Source organism: Panthera tigris, chromosome C1, assembly GCF_018350195.1.
Source record: "Panthera tigris isolate Pti1 chromosome C1, P.tigris_Pti1_mat1.1, whole genome shotgun sequence".
Taxonomy (NCBI): domain Eukaryota; kingdom Metazoa; phylum Chordata; class Mammalia; order Carnivora; family Felidae; genus Panthera; species Panthera tigris.
The window spans coordinates 208757003-208780369 of NC_056667.1; the positions used below are offsets into that span (position 1 = coordinate 208757003).

A 23367-nucleotide genomic window follows, 5' to 3' on the forward strand; every position below is an offset into this window, starting at 1 on the left:
TCTCCCTGACCCTCTCAAACCTTAGGATCTCAGATCACTGACATAAACCACCCACTTACTGAGCCTAGGAGTGCCCTTTGTTTTGACCTAATCTGTGCCCTCACCCCTTGAGTTCCCAGGTCCCCTTTTACCTACGTGTTCTCACAGTTTGGTAGAACGTTATTCTTGTTCTTCCTGACACTCAGGGGTAGTCACTAACCCGGGAGAAGATACGTCCCAGATCTGCTTTTTGTGACTGTCCCTGGAGTCTAAATCCAGCCCGGGGCTCTCTCCCAGCCAAACCTGTCTGCACCTAATGGCATTCAAGATTGGCACATGCTTTTCTTATTGGGAGGGAAAAGGGTGGATTGGTTCACAAGGCAGTTTCTTTGGCGTCGGGTAGGGACACGAGCATAGTTTCTGGGAGAGGGTGGCCAAGGGGGATGCAATTGTTATGCCCCATTTGCTGAATAACCAGCCCGTAAAACAGGTGTGACTCCCCCCCCCCCCCCGCCCCCCGGAAGAAATCAAACTGATACAGGGCTTTGTCTGGCCTTGTTATTGTTCGGTGGCTTAAAGTGGTGGTTCTCAAATGTTCGTGCAGATCAGATTCACCTGGAGGGTTTGTTAAACACCAGACATTCAGACTCTGGAGATCTGGGGTGGGGTCTGAAAATGAACATTTCTAACAAGTTTCTGGTGCACTAGTCCAAGGACCACACTTTGAGACCCACTGACTAATAGGCTCCCTAGGATTAGATCCTATGGCCTGACTAACAGCTGACAACGGCCTTAATATTGATATGTAAAGAGGCAAAAAAAATCTTCGGAGGACTTTTTCAGATGCTTTTGCATAACTTTTTCCTTCCCAATCTTACACTACCCTGTAAGGTTTGTATTTATACCTAAGGATGGCTTTATTTCTAAAGGTTCATGATAATCAGCAATGACGTCCTGGAGTATGATTTGTGTGCAGCTGGAAGACTGTTTTGAATTCACCCCATTTTTGTTGTATCAAAAAGTTTTACATTTTTGCACGACAGACATGCAGAAATTATTAAGACCCATTTGTTCGCACTTGAGTTTGCGAGAAGTTCTGATATTTTGCTTCTACCCAAAACTTTAGACGCCGGTTTTCACAAGACGTAAAACTAAGATCAACATGTGAGTACTCTTACCGTGCTGAGGCTTATGTTTTTATCTGGTCCTGCTAAATAAGGTACAACAAATGGTTCTGATGGTTTCATCATTGAGAAAAATCCAAAGCAGCAGAGGATGACTGTGGGAAAAACCCAGGAATGGCTTGGTGATGTCTGGCAACAATTCATGGATGGTTACACTTTAAAAAAAAAAAAAAAAAGCAAGTCAGAAGATTGATGGTTTCTTTTCATAAAACTTGTGTTCTCTTCCCCATGTTCCATTTGTCCTTTGGTCCCAAAAAGGAAAAAACGAAAAGCATTGCGACAGTAAATATATACCACAGGTCAAAACGCAGGAACTTGAGTCTTGCCTTTGCATTTCTTGGTTTAAAGAGAAAACTAATGATTATTTGAAAACACTGCAGTCGGGATTAAATTTCATCTCAGCTGGAATGGCAGGGTCGCTGATGAAAAACCAGTCCCCAGCATTGCAAGCCAGTCAGCCATGCTCTCCTGTAATCTTTCATAGTAGAAAAAAGTCAGGGAATTTCTCCTAAGGCGGAAATCTTGGGCCTGAGATAAGATTGGTGGAATTTTGATAGACACAGTTGCTAAGCAAACGTCTGCTTCATGGTCCCCATCCTGAGCCTATCACCCTGTAGTGGTTGATGACCTGGAAATTCATTAATGAATGCTTTAAAATGGTGAATAAAATAGCCTTTGGGGGAGTAAAGATTTATAAAGCAGATAGACCCCTTGCTTCTTCTAAGCATTGAGTTCAAAGTAAACATTGGTTTAGCATCAGAAGCCTCAACTAATTAAAACTGTCATCCACCCAGGTGACTTGGATTGTTTGTAATACCTACTTTCAGAAGAATTACATGACAATATCGCACCATGGATGAAATTCAACGGTATTTAAAAGTATTTTTCTGAGTTGATACTTGGTTCCTGGTCTACTTTTTCCCCCACTTATGTTGCTAACACTGAAATGTCAGAATTTCCGTCCGGGAGGATAAACCTTAAGGTTGGCTGACTGCAGGAAGACATGGGTAGCCCGAAGAAGGGCAATCCACTGCTCTGAGAGAATCTCCCTCGCTCAGTCTTCGACCGTTTCCTCCCCGAAGCTTCCTGACCCTCTCCAGCTCCTCTCCTGCCTTAGTCTATGCTCTGTCTCCGTTACAGCCCTGGCGAGGCATTATGGCATGGAAGTCAAGGGCAGGGCTCTGGAGTCAATAAGGTCCACATTCTTCTCCGCTGCTTACAAGCATGTAAACTCTGGCAAGTTACCGGATCTCTTCGGTACCTCGGATTTCTCATCTGTAAAATAGGGAAAATAATACCTACCTCACGTTGTGGAGACCACCCACATCAGTACATGTTAGAACGATGCCAATCAGTAAGCCTAAACTATGCAGTCTGCGGGGTGGATGGCTTTCAGAGGCACTGATGTATTGACATCCATATCTGCTAGTTAGCCTGGGAGTTCCGTGGGGGCAGGGATTCCTTTTTGTCACCGAGTCTAGCACAGAATCATATATATCAAAGGTCTCCTGGAAGGTGTCTTCAACTCCTTGGTGAAAGTACATCCATTGGACCAACCAGGGTTTTCTAACTGAGCAAAAAAAATCATATAATAATAAGGAGATGTTTCCCAAGTGTTCTGGTTATTTAAAGTTGTCCTCTGGAGTGGGAACTAGAAGCCACCATTGGATTTTCAAGAATATGGAGGTTACTCTGAAAATCGTTTTGGAGTAATGAAAGGGGAATTCCTGGTGAGAAGAACACGGGCTTTGCAGTTGAGCAAATACAGATCTCCGATCCACCTTTTAAGTTGTGTGACCCTGGACGAGTTTCTTAATGGACCGAGGCCTCAGGTTTCCTCACCTGTAGAGTGGATAACTTCCCATTCTACCCCAAGTGTTGGCAGCCAGGGTGTCAAAGAATGTTGAACTCAAAATGGGTGGACGGGTTGGTTTGAGTAGACTATGGAGTCTCTTCCACCGCGATGGAAGGCTTCACGTAGCAAGTGATCATGTGGAGAAACAGCTACCACAAATCTTGAATACGGAATTTGGACTGCGGGTGTGAGGACGGGCTCCAAGTTCGCCCCCTGCTGGTATCTTCGCTTATTGCAAAAAGACGGTGTCATTTGAGCTCTGTGGTGTTTTGCCTGCACAGACCTTCTGGATTGAACTGCTTGCTCTATGGCCTGTGGAAAACTAATGGCTCCCTAGAAAGAACCCTGAAACACGAAGCATACGCTATTCCCTGATATGAGGTCTCTGCTGAGGTTGAAGGGAGCAAAGAACCCAACGTGAAAGATGCAAACATTCCTTCCTCGGACCTTGTTAATTCCAAGGCATTTTTCGCTTTTTAAAATTAATGGCAGAGTTACTGCTTGAAAAAGGGACGACTACTGAATTTACAATCCCAGGTTATCTTAGTGGTGTGGTTAATAGTTCAAACAGATGATAATTCGTAGTTGATTTTTAACCTGTTGCTTCAAAGGTCATTGGAAATCAGTTAAAACGTTACCAAACGGATGCTTCGATTTGCTCCTAATTATGTCAAAATGCAAATTTCTAGTCTTCTTGAGGATGTCAGGTGCATCGAACGCAGTGGGCTTCTGTTTCGGGACACAGGGCTATTTCAGCTGCTTCAGGTGGGGAGTCCTGCCGCTTTGTGGAGCTGCTGTACTGGAAGGACTGGGTGGGCATCTAATAGATACCCTGGCTATTACTGTGCCGTGCACCTTCTGATAATAGGTTTTTTTTCTGTTGTATTAACTAACCATAGCTGGCTGAACTTACTTGAATTCCTTTACCTCTCCTAGTCCCACTGATTACAAGAAGGTAACAATGATCTACTTTATTGTTTCCGGGGAGTAAATGAGGTCAACAGGAGAGGACTGGGGCTCCGCGTAACGCGATAAATACCAGGGTTTTCCCCTAGACTTTCTCTGAGAATCTGGTCTAGTCCCATGACTCAGGAAATCACAAGACCAATGAATTGCTGATAACATTAACAGCTCATATTGATAGCCCCAGCTAAGTTGAATCATTGATCATCAGTACAAAATGTATAAGTAATTTCAAAATTATTTTAAGAGAATAAGAAGACACTGAAAAAGTAAGTTTATGGTTTGAGATTAGATTTGCAAGGAAAACGATTCCTTTAAGGACCTAAATAGTCTGAAAGCCCTTTATAACTATTAACTTACATATGAAAGGTCATAAGTCATACGTATTTGCCTTTTAATCAGGCCTTTATGGTCAGGCCATTACGGAGAACACTTGGTCAGTTTCGTTAGGTTCTGCTCCAAATACATGCTGTCCACACCTATTCTTTTCCATGATGTTTTACTAAATTCAGTTAGCATTGTCTCTAAATTAGTGAACATTTACTGTATATACTTATTAAGAATTAAAAGAAAATAATCTCTATGTTCCAGCTCACCATGACTAAGTATTAAAAGTGGTGGTGTTTTCTAAAATCTAGATTTCTTAAATCAGCTCTCCATGCCAGCATTTTCCATCTGGACCTTGCTCTGCCCTTTCTAACCGGCAGTGTTGTTTAACACACGGTGACCACGTGGCCTCATCATTTTTAATGGCGATTTGACAGATTTCTTTCTAGTTGACTTTCAACGGCCACATCACTCATCTTGCTGTTCGGAGGCCGTCAGGTAGGACTAGGGACTCATTTCATTGGCACGTTTCCCTCGCATCCAGGAAATCATGAGGACTAATGCATTGTTGATACCGACGTTGGTGCTGGGAAGTGATGTGGTCTGTAACAAATATGTAAAAACGTGGAGGCGGCTTTGGAACTGGATAATGGATCGGGGCTAGAAGAATTTGGGGGTATTTGATAGAAAAACATTTAGAATGCCTTGAAGAGATTGTTGGTGGAAATACTACTGTTTAAGGCAATTCTGTCGAGGGCTCAGAAAGAAGAGAAGAGGGCTACGGAGAAAGTGCCTATTGTCTTAAAGAGGACCTATATCACCAGGAACAGAATGTGGCTAGAAATAGGAATGGTAAAGGTGTTTCTGATGATGTCCCAGATGGGAAGGAGCAGCACGCTATTGGACACTGGAGGAAAGGTGAATTTTGTTAGAAAATGGCAGAGAACATGATGGAATTTTGTTCTGTTGTTGGAAGGAAAGTAGAACTTGTAAGAAACGAATCTTGATATTTTGCTTGGAGAGCTCCAAGCAGGGTTGAAGGCGCAGCCTGGCTTCTCCTCGCTGGTTATAGTAAAATATGAGGGAAAAGAAAGAAATTGAGGAAGGAACTGCAAAGCAAAAAGGAACCAGTCTTCAATGATCTGAAAGATTCTCAGCCCATCTAGATAGCATACTTTGCAAACAGTGCCAAGAGCGTAGCTGGACAAACATTTGCTCAAGAGCTCGGCTGTGTGGCTAATGGATCCAATGAACCATGTTAGCAAAAGCTGGGAATAGAGATGGGGTTCCCCAGGAATGCTCCGTGGAGGGCCCTCTTGCCTGATGGTTTGCATCTCTCTAAATTGCACAGGAGTCTGACGGATATTTGAGAATTTTATATCCACAGAATCGCTACTAGCCTGGACTAACAGGGGCAGGGGACGCATGAAATGAAAAAAGAATGACCCTGAAGGCAGAGGCACAGATGCAGAAGTTTGGGCTGATGAGATCCCCTCAAGGCCAACACGGGGAGGCTGCCGCCCTATCTGGCCCAGAGGACAGAGCATCGAGCCACACAGGATTATTCTCAGGGCTTGAAATCTGATAGAACTTGCCCTGATAATTTTTAAGACTTCCTTAGGACCCATTACCCCCTTTTTTCCTTTCAATATCTCCTGTTTGGAAAGAAAATGTCTACTCTATCCTGTGATATTGTGTTCTGTAAGCAGATACCTTGTTCTCTGGTTCACAGGTGAAGGGGAGTTTTACCAAAGGATGAATCATATCCCTTGGGTCTCACCCATATTGATCTATATGATTTCGATGATGAAGTTTGGGACTCTGAATTGATGACAGCCTGGACTTAGAGTGGATGCTGGGATGGTGAAGACCTTTGGAAATGTTGGGAAATGGGTGAACGTAATGTTGCATGTGGGAAGGATGTAAATTTTGAGAGGCCAGAAGGCGGACTGTTATGGGCTGAATTGTGTCCCCCACACAAAGAAAGTATGTTGAAGTCCTAATTCCCAGCATCTCAAAATGGAAATTATTTGGAAACAGGGTTGTTGCAGATATAATTAAGATAAGGTCATCCTAGAGTAGGGTGGGTGTTTATTCCAATATGACTGAGATGCTTAAGGACAAACACAGGTACAAAGACACACAGGGAGAAGGTGGCCATGTGATAACAAGGCAAAGATTGGAGAGAGGCACGGGGACCTGGGTGGCTCAGCAGGTTAAGCATCTGACTCTTGATTTCAGCTCAGGTCATGATATCATGGTTCATGAGTTTGAGTCCCACTTGGGCGCCTGCTTGGAATTTTCTCTCTCCTTCTCTCTCTGCCTCTCCCCTGCTCTCTCTTAAAATAAGTAAATAAACTTAAAAAAAAAAAAAAAGATTGGAGAGAGGCATCCACAAACCAAAGAACAGCAAGGATTGCCAGCAAACACCGTAAGTTGGCTGAGGCAAGGAAGGCTCTTGCCCTATAGATTTCAGAGGGTGGAGGGTCCTGCTGACACCTTTGTTCTAGATGTCTCATCTCCAGAACTATGAGAGAGAGAATACATTTCTGTTGTTTTAAACCACCTAGTTTTGTGGCACTTTTTTTTTTAACGTTTATTTTTGAGACAGAGAGAGACAGAGCGTGAACGGGGGAGGGGCAGAGAGAGAGGGAGACACAGAATCAGAAGCAGGCTCCAGGCTCCGAGAGCTGTCAGCACAGAGCCCTACTCGAGGCTCGAACTCACGGACCGCGAGATCGTGACCTGAGTCGAAGTCGGACGTTTAACCGACTGAGCCACCCAGGCGCCCCGCACTTACTTGTTTTTTTTTTTGTTTTTTTTTTACAGTCATCTTAGGAAGCTGATATTGACTTTGATATACCTAATAGGAATTTTTGATAATTTGGACAAAATGTATGATGTATTTCACGTTTAAAATTTTTCATGAAACATATTCTAGCCCAGATTTCCTTGTATTCATACATTCATATTCATATTATTGTTAAATATAAAAAGGAAAATGCATCTTTATTTACATACGGAGTGAAATTTCCCAGTTTGTTTTTGTAGCTAATTATAAATATCTTCAGCTAGGTAATAAACATTGTTTATACCCCATATGGTGGTTGTTCAAAAACTGAAATGTTCTCATAAAAGACTGAAATGTTAGTTTCTTAAATTTAATGTTGTACGAATTGCAGAAATGATACTTACCCTTTTAGGTCACCCGCTTAAGCAAACTATAATTTAAAAAATTTTTTCTTTTAGTTTGTTTACTTTTTGAGAGAGAGAAAGAGCAGAGGAGGGGCTGAGAGAGAGGGAGAGAGAGGATCCTAAGCAGGCTATGCACTGTCAGTGCATAGTCCAATGTCGGGCTCAAACCCATGAACCATGAGATCATAACCTGAGCTGAAATCAAGAGCTGGACGCTTAACCAACTGAGCCACCCAGGTGATCCATTAAACTGTATTTTTTAAATAAAAATTTATAAATTTCCCTATGGCTTAGTCACTACTCTACTTGTAAGTTTTATATTGATTTTTCCATTGAGATACTGATGCTTATAACAACTGTTCTCCTTTTTACCGAATCTGTCTTCTTTATCAAGTTATCAAGTTTTAGAAAGAAGCGTGTGACGGTGGCAATGAAGGTGTCTCTTGTACGGGAGGCTGATGTTCCCAGGGCATGTTTAGTAGGGTTCTGTTTTCAGCCAACAGAGCCTACATCCACCCCCAAGTACTCAGGAAGCCTTTGGGGAAAGAAGAAAAAAAGGAAGGAAGGAAGGAAGCCAGTTTTATTGTAGCTGTAGGAAAATTGCTCTAAACCATTCATGCACCTTTATTTGATCTCCTGGTCTGAACAGAGCATAAATTCAGCACGGCTGGCCAGATTAAAAGACTTAACGATGGAAACACCATCCTGCACACGCGATAAACTCGGGCTAGTGCTACAGGGATTTCACGATGCAAACCCTCTTTTTTTTTTTTTTTTTTTTTTTTTTTACAATGGGCATTATCACTGCAGACACTTTCTGTTAAAGAAAAGATGACCAGGTTCATTCTAGAACCTTCTTTGATTATTCATGGCAGTACTACAAATACATTGGGTCCAGTGTATTGTTGGAATGGATGTAACTCCTATTGAGTCAGAAAGAATGGTGTAAAGTGAAAATTGCTGAACAACTGCTAGGTATAGAAACTCCTTTGTGGGGGCGCCTGGGTGGCGCAGTCGGTTAAGCGTCCGACTTCAGCCAGGTCACGATCTCGCGGTCTGTGAGTTCGAGCCCCGCGTCAGGCTCTGGGCTGATGGCTCGGAGCCTGGAGCCTGTTTCCGATTCTGTGTCTCCCTCTCTCTCTGCCCCTCCCCCGTTCATGCTCTGTCTCTCTCTGTCCCAAAAATAAATAAAAAACGTTGAAAAAAAAAATTAAAAAAAAAAAAAAAAGAAACTCCTTTGTGAATTTTTGGGTTTTGACAGGCTGTCCCGAGTCCATTTTTACCCCTTAATTGAAAGCAGCATGGTACAAAAAAAAAAATTGGTAGGAGAATGTGCTAAAACGGGAGACACCATCCAGTGGGTCTCTCCCCACTCACTGATTCAGCAGGTCTCAGCCTGGAGGGTTGAGACTGGGAATTTTCATTTCTAACAAGTTTCCAGGCGATGCTGAGGCTGCCATTTGGGGGACCTCACGTTGAGAGTCACAGCTTAGCAAACAGCAGTTTGGAGGCAGTTCTGAGGCTGGAAGTTTGAATGAGATTTTGGGGTTGGTTTTGGCTTTACTCTCCTTGAAGATTAGACACTAGAGGGCGGTGTGATCCCGGCACACGGGGACAGAGAGCGGATGATGTCCCATCAAATCCAGACCTTTGCTTCAGCCCAGACATCTCTGATTTTTATCTGTTTTGTTTATTGACCGTTCACATAGGAATTTATTTTTTTAAATTTTTTTTAATGTTCATTTATTTTTGAGACAGAGAGAGACAGAGAACAAGTGGGGGAGGGGCAGAGAGAGAGAGAGACACAGAGTCTGAAACAGGCTCCAGGCTCTGAGCTGTCAGCACAGAGCCCGACACGGGGCTCGAACTCACGGACCACGAGATCGTGACCTGAGCCAGAGTACGACACTTAACCAACTGAGTCAGCCAGGCGCCCCGGAATGTATTTATTTTTTTCCACATATGAATTTATATGTAAGAAAGGTTCTACTTCCAGGAATAAATTTAAAAGCTGCTCTCTTTTTGCTGGCGATGAGGGGTGAATGGGGGGGGGGTGTGATTTTATGTCCCATTGTTCAGACTGCTTTAGAATTGAAAGATAAATGGGCTCTTTAGAGTATGGTGTTTCTAAAAGTGTTTTCAATGAATTCAAATTCGATTCATAATAGAAATAGAATTTTGAGACCAAGTAAGTTCAGAAGCATTGGGTTAAGTCAAGTCACAAGAGTTCCCTTGCTGGAATGTTCCTCACAATCTTTATGTGTACGTTGGAGTTCCTTGAGAGGGGGCAGAGAATGCAGAGCCACTGTGAGTGTTTTGGAAAGAAACACCAATCTGGTCCTAATTCTTCATGTCTCTAGAAAGAAGTAGAGACTGGAAGATAACGTGACTGCTGGGTAGTGACAGGGCCTGTCTCCTGACCGCGGCTCAGCGTACCTTCCACAGGAAAAACCTACACGACCATGTGCTGCCCATGCCCAGGTGAGTCAAATGCACTTGGTTTTGGGGGCCTTGACTCCTTCCCGTTCCACCTGTTGGAATACTTTTCCTTCAGGCACCTGAAGGTGGGCTGCATCCCACACGTTCATACAGGTTGTGCTCCAATGGCCCTTTTGACTTCTCAAAACGCCCTGTCCAAGGGGCGCCTGGGTGGCTCAGTCGGTTAAGCGGCCGACTTTGGCTCAGGTCATGATCTCGCAGTCCGTGAGTTCGAGCCCCGCGTCGGGCTCTGTGCTGACAGCTCAGAGCCTGGAGCCTGTTTCAGATTATGTGTCTCCCTCTCTCTGACCCTCCCCCGTTCATGCTCTGTCTCTCTCTGTCTCAAAAATAAATAAACGTTAAAAAAAAAAATTAAAAAAAAAAAAAAAAACACCCTGTCCGAGATGGTTGTTTTTTTTTTCTGTCACTCTCTATATGCTTAATGGTTTTTGTTCAAATCTTCCCTTTGTTTTTGTTAACGTTTATTTATTTATCTTTTTGGGAGGCAGGGGCAGAGAGAGAGAGAAGGAGAGAGAGAATCCCAAGCAGGCTCCCCACTGTCAGCACAGAGCCTGATGCGGGGCTCAAACCCATGAACTGTGAGATCATGACCTGAGCTGAAATCAAAGAGTCAGAGGCTTAACCGACTTAGCCCCCAGGCACCCCTATTTCTTCCCTTTAAAAAGAAGAGCTGTATCCATCCATTGTGGTGTCTACTATATTCTTAGTATTTAATAGGTCCTCAATTAGCATTTTTTTAGGATAAATTACCTAGTGCTATCAAAGAATATAGCATAAGATTGACTATTGTACCCAACAGGGTTCTCCAGAGAAATAGAACCAATAGGAGTTTTATATATTGCGTGTTAAAATGGCAAAAACTGGTGTGTTTTATGAAATAGTTCTGACAGGACCCAGATAATCCAAACACTATATGAATTTATGGAAATATCTCCACTTGCATTTCTGGGTTTAAAATTCCAACATCTGACACTTTCCAGTAACTGTTTAAATTTAATCATATTTTATTTTTATACACCCTGGTATGTTAGAGAATATTCTTCCAGGCTTCAGGAAATTTGGATTCAAATATTATTAAGGGAGTGGGGATTTTGTATGTATCCAAAGGCCTCTCTGAGAAGGAATTCTACACTGGATTTTACTGCAATTAAGGTAACTGCCTTGGAAAATCCTGGCCACTTTTTTTTTTTTTTTTTTTTTTTGAATTTTCCATCTTCCAAATCTCACAGGGGTGCTTCTCGTAAGCAGGTTGACCTGTAACCACACAGTGGAAGCGAGTTCAGGCAAATATCATTCCAGGCTTCTTCCGTGCAGGAGGGAGGATGCCCTGACAGGTGGTTGTGGTGGGGATGATCTGGAGTTGCCGACGGACAAAGAAGCACAGACGTTTGTGAGCTGAACGAGCTTAAGATAAAAATCCACCTTCTGAGGAGCCTTCCCCTGCTGAGTCTCACAGAATTTTTTTTTATCCCTTCTCCTTGACTCACAGGGTCCCTCCTGCCCTGCGGACCATTGAGATAATGGGGGCAGGGAGTGTGTGTATGCGTGTGTGGTGTCTTAGATAGAAAACAAAGCCTGGAAATCGATGTGCTGTGTTAAAGAACTCCTGTCTTAAGGACTTGGCTTCTGGTATTCTTAGTGGGAGCGATCTACACGTGTGCGGTCTACAGTGAGCAACATACCTAGTTCCGTAAGTGTGTTCGCACACACTTGCTAGTAACAATCACCTGGCTGTCTGGTAATTTCACTTTGAAAGGAGGTTAGAGATAACGTTCACCATAGAAGATGAAGTTCCCTGGAAGAGAGGGAGTTGCTTTGGGTGGAATTTCGGCTTTCCGTGGGCAAAGAGCTTTGGGAGGGATGATCTTCCGGATTACCCCATGTTATCTACCGCCCACTCTGTTCCTTCACAAGGTGGGCCCCATGAAGACTGGCTTATTTGGGGACCTGTTACATTGACTGTCCTCTTCTTCGAGGTAAAATAAATGCTGGTCCAAATTCTATCAATAAAGCTCTTACCTAAGTGGAGTAGGTGGCAATGATAGACGCTCAATTACATCAGTCAAGACGAATAATGACAATGAAAACTATTTGCCAGTGGTTGGGTTGAGAGATCTGTTTTCCATTTACTTCTACTTCACAGAGAGTAGGGATATGCTCTTCCATATGGAACGTTTCTGGGGTGTTCTAGGTGTTTCTTGTGTAAGTGGCTGAGGAAATGACTATCTGTGGAGCCATCGATGAACCATACTGACAGCCATCTGGAAGCCTACTCTCTTCTTTCATTCATCATATTTCTGTTCAGCCTGCCTGTGGGTTGTTGCACAATGCTACAGTTGAACTTTGAGCTGAACTTCTGGTCTTTTCTTCTCCCCGACTTCCATGGGCCTACCTACAGCTATTTCCACTGTCCTGGAGAAGCTGAAATTCCTCCACCCTCTGAATTTTGGCTTGAGAAAACCAGAGATCAATCTAAGGGAAGAAACACAATCTCCCACTTGATGGGGACGGAAGAGGACCACAGCCTCTTTGGAGAGAGGAGGAGGAGAATAGGCCACAGTGCCAGGATTAGGCCTCATTTCCAAGGACCCTTTTTTCCATTCTACCTCAGCTCCCCATTCTCATGGCTGTACTGTATTCTCCCTCTAATAAGGGATCCAGTCGTCTGGCTGTGTCTACAAACATCTCTTCTTGCTATGTCATCAGCTACGGTCACTGTACTATTCCTTAGCTCCATTGGGATATCTGTCCCCCCCGCCCCCCAATATTCCAGCCTTCTCCTTTTGTTCTTTCCCTTATTTCTACAACAATCATACCAATGCCTTAAGCTCCATCACCTGCCCATGTTTAGATCACATCTGTGTGGGAAAAAAACCTCATTCTAAGGGTTTTTGTTTGGACAACATTTCTCAGTTGGTGATTTTGCATTCTTTCTCTCATCTGTTGGATGAATGGCTGAGTTCTCCGTCAGGGCTTTCCCCATCTTTCATGGAGTTCCTGGAGTGCCCTTCCAAGAGGAAGTACTGGACTCTCCTGGGCGCAATTTTCAGCCGCTACTCAGAGATTCTCCAGATTCCGATGCACCCCACCCCCAAGCCGAGAACCACTCCGAGACCTCTGCCCAGATTACTTTCCCAAAAAGGGAGCCCCTGAGGGTCAGGTCTGCACGCTGCCGGATTTAGTGCTGCACGAGGCGAGTGTGGAGGGCCACACTCTTTAAATGACTTGTGCACACAAATATCTGAACTTCTTCAGCCCACAAAAGACTTTCAGCCGCTCCGCACCCCTGGAAGCACGTGGGTAGTCAAGTGAAACCTGTCTCCTCCTGATACCTTTGAATAACCACCCATAATTATTACTTCTAGCGACCTTCTAGAATCTGGCTTTACCGGTCTGTCCACATGTCCTGAGATTCTGAGTGCTCAGCGTGTACTCCAAGGACGCAATTCCCAATCAAAACCAAATCAGTGCTTCCTAACACATACCATCAACAAGCACAGAAAAATAATACCTCCAGCACGTGCCGTTTAACCTAATACCTGCTTGGACAGGCATTGATACTACATGCTTTCTACGCCTCATTTTGAATCCTCGGAAGCTCACAAAGCAGATATTGTCTCATCCTGGCAGATGGGCAGGCAGACATTCCAGGAGAGATAACGTGGCTTGCCCGGGGTCATGCAGTTTAGAATCCAGTTCATTAAGGATGTAAAGCTCGAAATCTTCTTCTGCCTGCTGGGTGGGGCGTGCTGATCTGAAGTTCCCTTCTCTCATTCCTTTCAAGTTGTTCTACAGCCTTGTTTCCCTCCTCCTCTGTCCAGGTCGCCCTCCCCCCACCCCCAAATTTCCACCGTGTGACGTACAGCTTCAGGTTGCCGTCTACAACGATGCCCGTCATTAAATGTCACGTATTATCTATCCCTACTGCTATAAGATGCGGCATGCATACCCTTTCTCTCATTAAAATTAAAAAAAAATCTTTATTTTTGAGAGAGAGAGAGAAACAGAACGCGAGTGGGGGAGGAACACAGAGAGAGAGGGACACACAGAATCTGAAGCAGGCTGCAGGCTCTGAGCTGTCAGCCCAGAGCCCAGTGCGGGGCTCGAACTCATGAACCGCAAGTTCATGGCCTCAGCCGAAGTCAGAGGCTCAACCAACTGAGCCACCCAGGCGCCCCGGCATGGTTTATTTTAAAACTGGAAGTTTGTACCTCTTCATCCTTTTCATGTATTTTGCCCCTTCCCAACCCCCCCTCCCCCAATTTGGCTTATGTATCTGTGAGTCTCTTTCTGTTTTGTTTCATTCGTTTTGTTTTTTAGATTCCACATACAAATGAAATCATATAGTATTTTTCTCTGACTTATTTCACTTAGCTTTGTGCTCTCTGGATCCATCCGTTTTGTCACAAATGGCGAGATTTCATTCATTTCATGGCTGAGTAATGCAGCATGCATTCTTGAAATCAGTCCAGTGGACATTTACAGAGGTTTTCTTTGAATAGTTTAAGCCCCCCACAAGCTGTTCCTTGGGCCGAAGAGACCCTGCGCTATTTATTGCTAGTGGCATCTAAGAGTTGTCAGGCTTTCCGGGATGGGGTGCTTAATTCCCAGCTGGAAAGGTTCCTAGATTGAAAGTTCAGATGTAGGGGGAAGAGTGTCTGCATTGACAGCCAGCTCTATCCTTTGGATGCTATGAGGCATCGACCCCTTCTGTTCCAGCCTGCTGCTGATGCTGCTAGCCGACTTTCAGAAGTTGTTTCCAGGATGCTTTGCCTCTACCACCCCACTCAACAGCATACAATTTTGAGTAAATGTGGCAGCCCCCCTCCAGCCTTGGGCAAATGATAAAAAGCAATGACATTTTAATTATTATTTGATTCACGTACCTTCTCCATCACAAGGAGTAGAAATAAGGATTCTATACACATTATTCTTTTCCTATGGCCCTCTCTGTTCTGATATAATTTTTTTTTTTTTCCTCTCTGGAAGGAATACTTCTCCGTATTTTATTTTGCCCTACTAGGACAAAGCAAGGGTGGTCCCCTATTGGGTGAAACCGGTGTCTGAAGCAGACACTGGAAAGGGGTCTTTGCACACGCTGTTCCCTCCAGCAGAAAAGTAAAGCTTGTCTGGGCTTACCTTTGTGGTCTTAAAAGCGAGAGAAGAGGACGCTTTGCACAGAAGGAGAGCATTAGTCAGCAAAAAAAAAGAAAAAAAAAAGAAATTCACAAGGTGAGCGCAGCGTTCTGTCCTCTGCTCCGCTGGGACACGAGGCCAGCCGCCGTCAGCCGCGATGTCCAAGTTCTGGTCTGCAGGGCAGATCTGCAACACCTGCCGAAAATCTTGATTGAGCAATGAGGCACGCCGTGGCGTGCTGCAATCCGCAGCAGACCGGAAGGACCGGGCAGAGTTCATTACCACGGATTAATGAGCCCTCCGCCTTTGCATCCGCAGAGAACTGACTTTTTTCCTTGTATTAAAAATGGATCACTGCTATCATATTAACAGCTTCTTGGAGAAGCGAAGTTTTCCGATTTTCTCAGCACCTATTTTTGTTAGTGGCAAGAAGACCAGTCAGTCACACTCCTGCTACTATTTTACTAGCTTCGTATTTGGATCTCACACCCCGGGTCTTTTCCCAAGTCACAGTGTTCTTCCTTGGAACATCTAATTGGGTTGAATTTTTGAGGGCACATACTTGCCTTTTTCTTCCATGACATTTTACTTGAATGCTTATCTCCAAAGCTTGATGCATTTCCCACCCCCAACCATTTCCTTCGAGCAAGCCTCCATTGCCAGAATCTCCACAGCAATTTGGTCTCTGAGGATGAAGATTCAGCCACCTGCCTCTCTTTGTTGCCATTGTTAATGTGCTACATCTTTTTTTTTTTTTTTTTTTTTTTTTTTTTTTTTTTTTTTTCTGCTGTATCACTTACAACCTGCTTTTGAGCCACCTCCTTCCGGACATTTGCAGCTGGTTCCAGGCCAGTATTCTTCTCCCTGTTTGTGGGTGTAGCTCCCAGGGCTGGCACTGGCCAGTTAGCACTGTGGATTTTAGATAATGACCTCGAAACTCACATACATTCTTAGATTAGGTCAGTTGCCCTTATAATTGTTTCCAAAGGTAGGAAAGGAAATGAAAGGAAACCAGTGTTGTCCAAAATTCTCCTTTTGGGTTTAGTAGAAGAGAACAGGGTGTGTGTGGGATGGCCCCCCCCCCCCAATGCTGTAAGAACTTGCTGTGGGTATTTTAGCCCCCTCCAACTCTTCAACATTCTCTCCTTAGCTTTCTGGGTCACCCTGACTGTGGAAGAGAAACCCCAAGAGGGGTATACCAAGAGGTATCCAGTGTGATACCTCAGATAACAGTGTCTGTGGAGTGGACACAGTTAAATTTCCTAATATTGTTTTTTCCCCTCACCCAGCCTTTTTTTTAAATTCCCAAGATCTGGAAAATCTAAGCTAGAGATAATGAATTTGTAGAATGATTTGCTTCCCGCTGCCAAAAATGCCTACATTACTTTGGCAACTATGTTTTACACCCTCTTTATAACCCCCCCCCAATTCCTACAGTGTCCTCAGAATAACTATACTAGAAAGTTACAGACCAAAGGTGGGGATACGGTCTGCCAAAATTGGACACCTGTAAATGAAATTTAAGCATTTAGTTAAATTCCGTATACTTTCAAATAAAATAACATTTTAGTTTACTCTTTAGTGTTAAAGCAGGAAAAGCCCGGTAAATTTAGATAAAGCCAGCATATGTTGTTCTAATCCGGGCCAGGATCAGATGGAGGAGACTGATGCTGTAGGAAGTAAGGAGAGCTGTTTAATTTCTCTTTCTCTGCCGCAAATAGAAAACAAAGGAGGATTTTTTTTTTTTTTTAAGACCTCTGAGTAAAAATACGCTCGTTGCAGGGGCTAGAACAATGCCTAGTTTGTATTAAGCCCTGAATTAATTGTTAATAAGAGGGGTTAGTACGTTAGAAGGAATCTCTACCAATGCCATTCAGTAGTTTCCTCCTCATGCAGTCTTGTCTCAAAACTTCTCATTTTCCCATTAGTGCAATGGCTGTGGGTTCCCAAACTCACACGTATGCTCTGCGATGTAATTAGGCAGTAACAGGAGATGTTCCAATTCCGACTGTCTTAGCAAAATGCTAGTAATGTGGTCTTGCCATCAAACCTCAGGCAGCCCAAGAAAAGGGGTGCCTGGCCATGTCACATTTCGAAAAATAATTGCTAACAGTAACGTCAGCCCAGACTTACCGAGCCTTGCCTGTGGGCTGGCCACTTGACGCACGTCTTAACCTCTTTAATCTTCCCGACAATCTGACGAAGTATGACTGTTCTTGTCCCCATTTTGCAGGTGAGAAAATTGAGGTGCAGAAAAGTGAAGTAACTTTCCCCAGGTCATGCAGCGTGCTGGACTCTCTTCAGCGGGGTGGGTTGGCTGCACGAATGAAACAAATGTCCCTCCATCAAAGACCATCTCGGGCCATCTCCTTCCTTCTTCTGTTGTCGGGGACACAGGACGTTGGCAAATTGGACCAATTAGCTTTTCTCAGGTCTGCTGGTTTCTGTTCCTTTCTGGACGAGTCCTGATCTCTGCTTCTCCTGCTTCCAGTATCTGAGATGGCCCAGCTCCCAGTCCTCTGTGCCCCCTCCCTCCCTGGCCAAGCTGTCGGGGCATAGTCCACACAGTGAAGTGTGCACCCTGCTCGAGCCAACTTCCTTTGTAAAGTCACACAGAGACTCGGGTTTGGGATCTAGATCTTTCTGGGAATATAGGTGTCTGGGGGTGGGGGAAAGGGGGCGGGGGGGCGTGGAGGCCAACATCTTTTCCAGACTGCTGTGACCAAAGAAACCTAATTCAGAATTTCTTTAGAATTTTGTGCTCAGTAGCTTAAAGTCCTAGAACCAGATTTAGAAAAGACTCCCAGCGCCGCCTCCCACCTGGTGTAGACGCCACCCGAACCCTCCCCTCCCCCCCTTCCCACAGATGATGTTTTCCAGCCTCTGCGAGAGTAAAGGGGCATCAGATGGTCAGCTCACAATGTTGTTGCTTTTACCTTGCTTTTTCACTTTCCACCCGAATAGGAGGTGTTTTGATATGTAGGGAAGAATCTATATGCGTCCGGAAAGAACTAGACATTATCTCGACTCTGAAGCACATTCTTCCGAGTTACCTGATCCTAGCCTTTCATCGCCAGGTGGGCTATTTTCCAGACCTGCACACTGTAGATAACTACATGCAACATGAAATAATTCTTATTTCATGCAGGTGAACTCTGCCCAGTAGAGGGACCGTCCTCCCTCCATGTGGTAAAAACTCTAAATGTTTCCAGTAAGGATGTAAATGAGAAAGGACGCTACATTCTTTTCTGGATGTTGGAATAAATAGTAAAGAAGAAGCCATTTGTCACGTGTCCTGGGTGGCTCTATCACCATCCTCCTCGAGATGGCATTCCAGGGCCTCCCCCAGCAGAAGGCGGCACCAGACCTCCCTCACCTCCGGAGTCTCCTCCTCCCCTCTCCCGAGTCCTCTCTACCGACACCATGGGGTGCTGTGGCTGCGGAAGTTGCGGCGGCTGAGGCGGTCGCTGCGGCAGGTGCATCACCTGCAGGTGCTACCGGGTGGGCTGCTGCCCCTGCTGCTGCGGCTGCGGGAAGGGCTGTGGGAAGGGCAAGACGCAGTGCTGTTGCTAGGTGGCTGGGGGGTAAGAGGCCGTGGGGCATCCGCTCCCTCCAGTTAATGAGATTTTCCTGTCTGCCTCTGCTCCCACACCTCCCCGCTTGCTATCACCTGGGTGCCCTGGACTTACTCTTTTTTTTTTTTTTTAATTTTGTAAATGTTTATTTGAGAGAGAGAGAGAGTGTGAGCACGGAAGGGGCAGAGAGAGAGAGGGAGACACAGAATCTAAAGGAGGCTCCAGGCTCTGAGCTGTCAGCACACAGCCCATTGTGGGGCTCAAACTCACGAATGTGAGATCATGACCTGAGCCGAAGTTGGACATTTAACCAACTGAGCCACCCAGGTGCCCCACTCTTTTTTTTTTTAAGTTTTACTTTTTATTTGAGCAGGTGAAAGTACATGAGTGGGAGAGGGGCAGAGGGAGAGAGAGAGAGAATCTCAAGCAGGCCCCATGCTCAGTGTGGATCCCCATGCGGGGCTCCGTCCCACGACCCTGGGACCATGACGTGGGCTGAACACAAGAGTCGATGCTCAACCAACTGAGCCACCCAGGCGCCCCAGGACTTCCTCTTTGGAACAATATTGCTGGTTTTTGAACTCTGTGCCCTTCTCTATCAACTCAATGGTCCCAAACCATTTTATTTGAAAAAATCCCAAAGAAGTCATGGGCTTTGCAAGGATGGAAACCCAGCCAACACCTGAAGATCAGTGACTCCCTGAGCCCAGCCAAAGGGATCACGATCCTGAGTATTCTCTCTGAGCTGTATTCATGTGGTCTCCCAACTTAGTCCTTCTACTGCTCTGCACCTGTGCACAAACTATTTTTATTACTATTACCGTTTTCCATTACTTTCACTATTATTTCCAGTCACCATGTAGGTATTGCCCAAATTTCCAAATGAAACACAGAAAACAGCCACAGATGGACAAGCGGGCAAAGAAATTGTGATGTGATATGCGTGTGTACGTGTGCGTGTGTGCGTGTGTGTAAGTGAAAGAAGCCAGAGAAAAATAACTGCTGTTTGAGGTCTCTTGTATGTGGAATCATAAAAAGGACAAGATCATAGATACAGGGAAGAGGTAGGTGGTTACCGGGGGTGAAGGTGGGACAAACAGGGGAAGGGGGGTAAAAAAAAATCAAAGATGCAGAAAACAGCCCTAAGTGATTCTGCTTTTATTCTGCTGTGGCTACAGGGGGCCTGCAGGAAGTTTCTGTCATCCTGGCCGAGCTGTACGGATGTGTATATGGCAGCAGAAGGAGCTCAGGGCTGCTGGGCCGGCCACCGCCAGGCCTGGGGCCTCCCCTCCCAGCCACCTGTCATTTTTTCATCTCCCGAGACTGGTAGGCACTTCCCCCAGACGTTTCAGCGCCCACTGCCTTGTGTGCCTCTTCCCGAAAGGCCCAGTGACCCTACTCATTTGTCAAATGTGGGTCAGGTGCCCTGTAGCGACAATTTCCTCAAGCCAGATCTAAATATTTCACCTACATCAGGGCAAAGGGCTAGAACCGTAACCTTTTTCTTTCTTCTCAGAAATGGTTATTCTCTCGCCATTCCTTTCTTTTTTTGTTGTTTCATGTTTTTTAATGTTTTTATTTTATTTTTGGGAGAGAGAGAGAGAGAGAGCATGAGCAGGGGAAGGGCAGAGAGAGGGAGACACAGAATCCGAGACAGGCTCCAGGCTCCAAGCTGTCAGCACAGAGCCAGACTCGGGGCTCGAACTCATGGACCATGAGATCATGACCTGAGCCCAAGTAGGACGCTTAACTGACTGAGCTACCTAGGCAACCCCCCCTTTTTTTTTTAAGTTTTATTTTTTATTTGAGCAGGAGAAAGTACATGAGTGGGAGAGGGGCAGAGGGAGAGAGAGAGGAGAGAGAGAGAGAGAGAGAGAGAGAGAGAATCTCAAGCAGGCTCCACGCTCAATGTAGTACCCCATGCAGGGCTCTGTCCCACGACCCTGGGATCATGACCTGAGCTGAAAACAAGAGTCAGAAGCTCAACCACTGAGCCACCCAGGAGCCCCCATCTTGTCATTTCTCTCCCCTTACTTCTATTGTTTATGATTTTTTTTTTTTAGTTTTTATTTTTATTTGTTTTGAGAGAAAGAGCACGTGTGCTTGCGCACAAGCGTGTGGAGGGGGCGCGGGCAGAGAGAGAGGGAGACTGAATCCCAAGCAGGCTCCGTGCTGTCGATGCAGAGCCCAATGCCGGGCTCGATCCCACGAACTGTGAGATCATGACCTGAGCCAAAATCAAGAGTCAGCTGCTTAACCAACTGAGCTACCCGGGTGCCCCATGACTTCTGTTTTTGTTGTTGTTTCTGTAAGTCATTCTATGTACAAAACGAAGCATTTAAGATATTTCTCCCTAAGGTGCTCTTACCAATCAAGAAAACCTACCCCTTACAAAGCAAACATATATTTTAATATATATATGTTATAATACATATTATATATTAAATATATATATAAATTTTATATATATCTTACATATATAATACATACATATATATTATATATAAATCTTTCTCTTTAATGAGATACCAAATAAAAATTTTTCATTTCAAAATACTCTTTCGCCTTCTGTGTTTGTTCCTTTTAATTATAAATGTGCATTTAGGATATTCATGCATATTGCAAAAAAATGGAAAAAAAAAACCCATCAGAACGGTCACGTGTAAAAAAATCTGCAGCTTATTTTCCCTTGTTATTTCTCAAGAGACTAAACATTTTTTTTTTTAAAATTAGCATTTCAGTTTGGTTATGAGTCATTTACATGGTGCAAAAAGCATCAAAATCCATGGGAAGCTGACACGTCCACCACATTTCTCCTTCCCCCGTGTCAGGTCATTGTTATTAGCTTTGTTTGTCCTTCCAGAAAAGTTGTATGTGTATATAAGCCACTACCCACACTTACATTTACACAAATGAAGAGCTACTACACTCATTGTTTTCCACCTAATGATTTATTCCACCTCATACTTCTCTCCACCTAATGATTTATTTTATAGGCCTTTACCACGATGTAATGATCTTCCTCATTTTTATCCCGTTAATAGTATTACAGGTGAACATATTGACGGACCATAATACATCATCCCTGTCTCCATGTAACAACCGTTAAATAGTTTCCACTCCTGTGTTCTCAGAAACAGTATTGTCATGAAAAACAGTTGTGTGAGTCATTTCCCAGGTGTGCAGTATAGCAATAGTGTCTATTTCTACCAGAGAAATCTATAGGTGGAAAGATACGTGCATTTGTAATTGGGAGTGTGGAGTTTTCCCTCACGGCAATGGAGCTGTGATTTGTACACGTGCCAACCATCTTTGAGACTGCCTGTGGACCCATTGCTGGAGAACTAAGTGTATTGTTACTCTTCTGGATTATTTTCTAGTCTGCCAGGGGACAAATGGTATCTCATTGTCATTTAATATACATTTTTCTTAGGAGTTCAACATCTACGTGTCTGAGCCTTATTTTGCTTTCTCTGAATTCCCTGTTCACATGCTTTGCCCATTTTTCTATTAGATGACTGATCTTTTTCTTATCAGTTGGTATTGCCTCTTTAGAAATTAAGGAAAGCAGCTTTAATGAGTTGCAATATTTACTCCAGATTACTGTTTGTCTTCTGGGTTTGTTTGCCGTGATTTTTCTCCCACATGTAAGTTTATGGTGTCAATTCATTTTTCTAATTGTCTTCGAGGTTTTATGCAACTTTAGAAAGGTTTGAGGTTATAAATAGTGTTTATGTGGTTTTTCTACTATTTTTGTGGTTTCATTTTTTATATCTGTGTACTAATATATATATTGCATATTGATAAAGTTATTTTATCACTTTTGCACCTAATTTAGTTTTTCTTTGAAAAAAATTCTGCCAATCCTAGTAAATATTTCATTTTTTCTTCCTTTGTATAAGATGGTATCTTTATCATAGTCTAAAATCCCATATAAACTAGGGACTAAATCAGAACTTTCTACTCTATTCCAGTGGACTGTCTCTTCATGTTGCTATGTTATTGTAGTTAAGAGTTTAGTGTAGCATGTTATTCTCTGCAAATAATTTAATCTCATTTTCCCTTGACAAAGCATTTTCTTGGTTCTTCTTTGTTAGGTTTCCAAGTAAAATGTAGCATCACCCTTACGAGTTCTGAAAAAAAAAATGTGTTTTTTCCTCTGGTATAGGATTTAACTTATAAACTTATTTAGAAAGCATGATGTCTTTATATAATTTTTCTTCCTAACCAAGGACAAGATAGGCCTTTCTATATGTTTAGGTATTATTTTGTAATCTTCAGAAGTGTTTGCCAGGCATATTCATATATGCCTTACACACTTATTAAATTACTAAATAGGTTAAATATAATTATTGTTGTATTATTTTTGTCCTACCATAACTCAGGTCTGTAAGTCCCATGCATCTTCTAAATGGTTGTTGTACCACGAAGGCTGTTGATTGCTATATATTTACTTTCTATCTTAGTTTTTAGTTGAGTCTTCTGGGTGTATGCTTGTAGTCTCTGGAATAATGATAATTTTGCCTCCTCTAATACAGTTTTTCACTTCTCATTTTTTTGCTTGTCTAACTGTGTTGGCTTATACCACTAGTCCAATCAATTAAATAGGAAGAATAATAGTGGTCATCCTTTCCTTGTTTTTTTTAAAAAAAAA

General features: G+C 43.7%; 1 protein-coding gene across 1 annotated transcript in view; it reads right to left on the reverse strand.

Moving 5' to 3' along the window:
• LOC102966457 (thiamine transporter 2) overlaps positions 1–15189 on the reverse strand; it is a 38506-nt gene extending 23317 nt beyond the window's left edge. The window contains exons 1-2 of the mRNA XM_042997675.1: positions 15142–15189; positions 1158–1318 (exon numbers count right to left, since the gene is read on the reverse strand). Coding sequence (XP_042853609.1) covers positions 1158–1307 — 150 coding nt within the window. The 5' untranslated portion in view covers positions 1308–1318; positions 15142–15189. The remainder of the gene's footprint in view (positions 1–1157; positions 1319–15141) is intronic.
• Positions 15190–23367: the final 8178 nt, after the last annotated feature.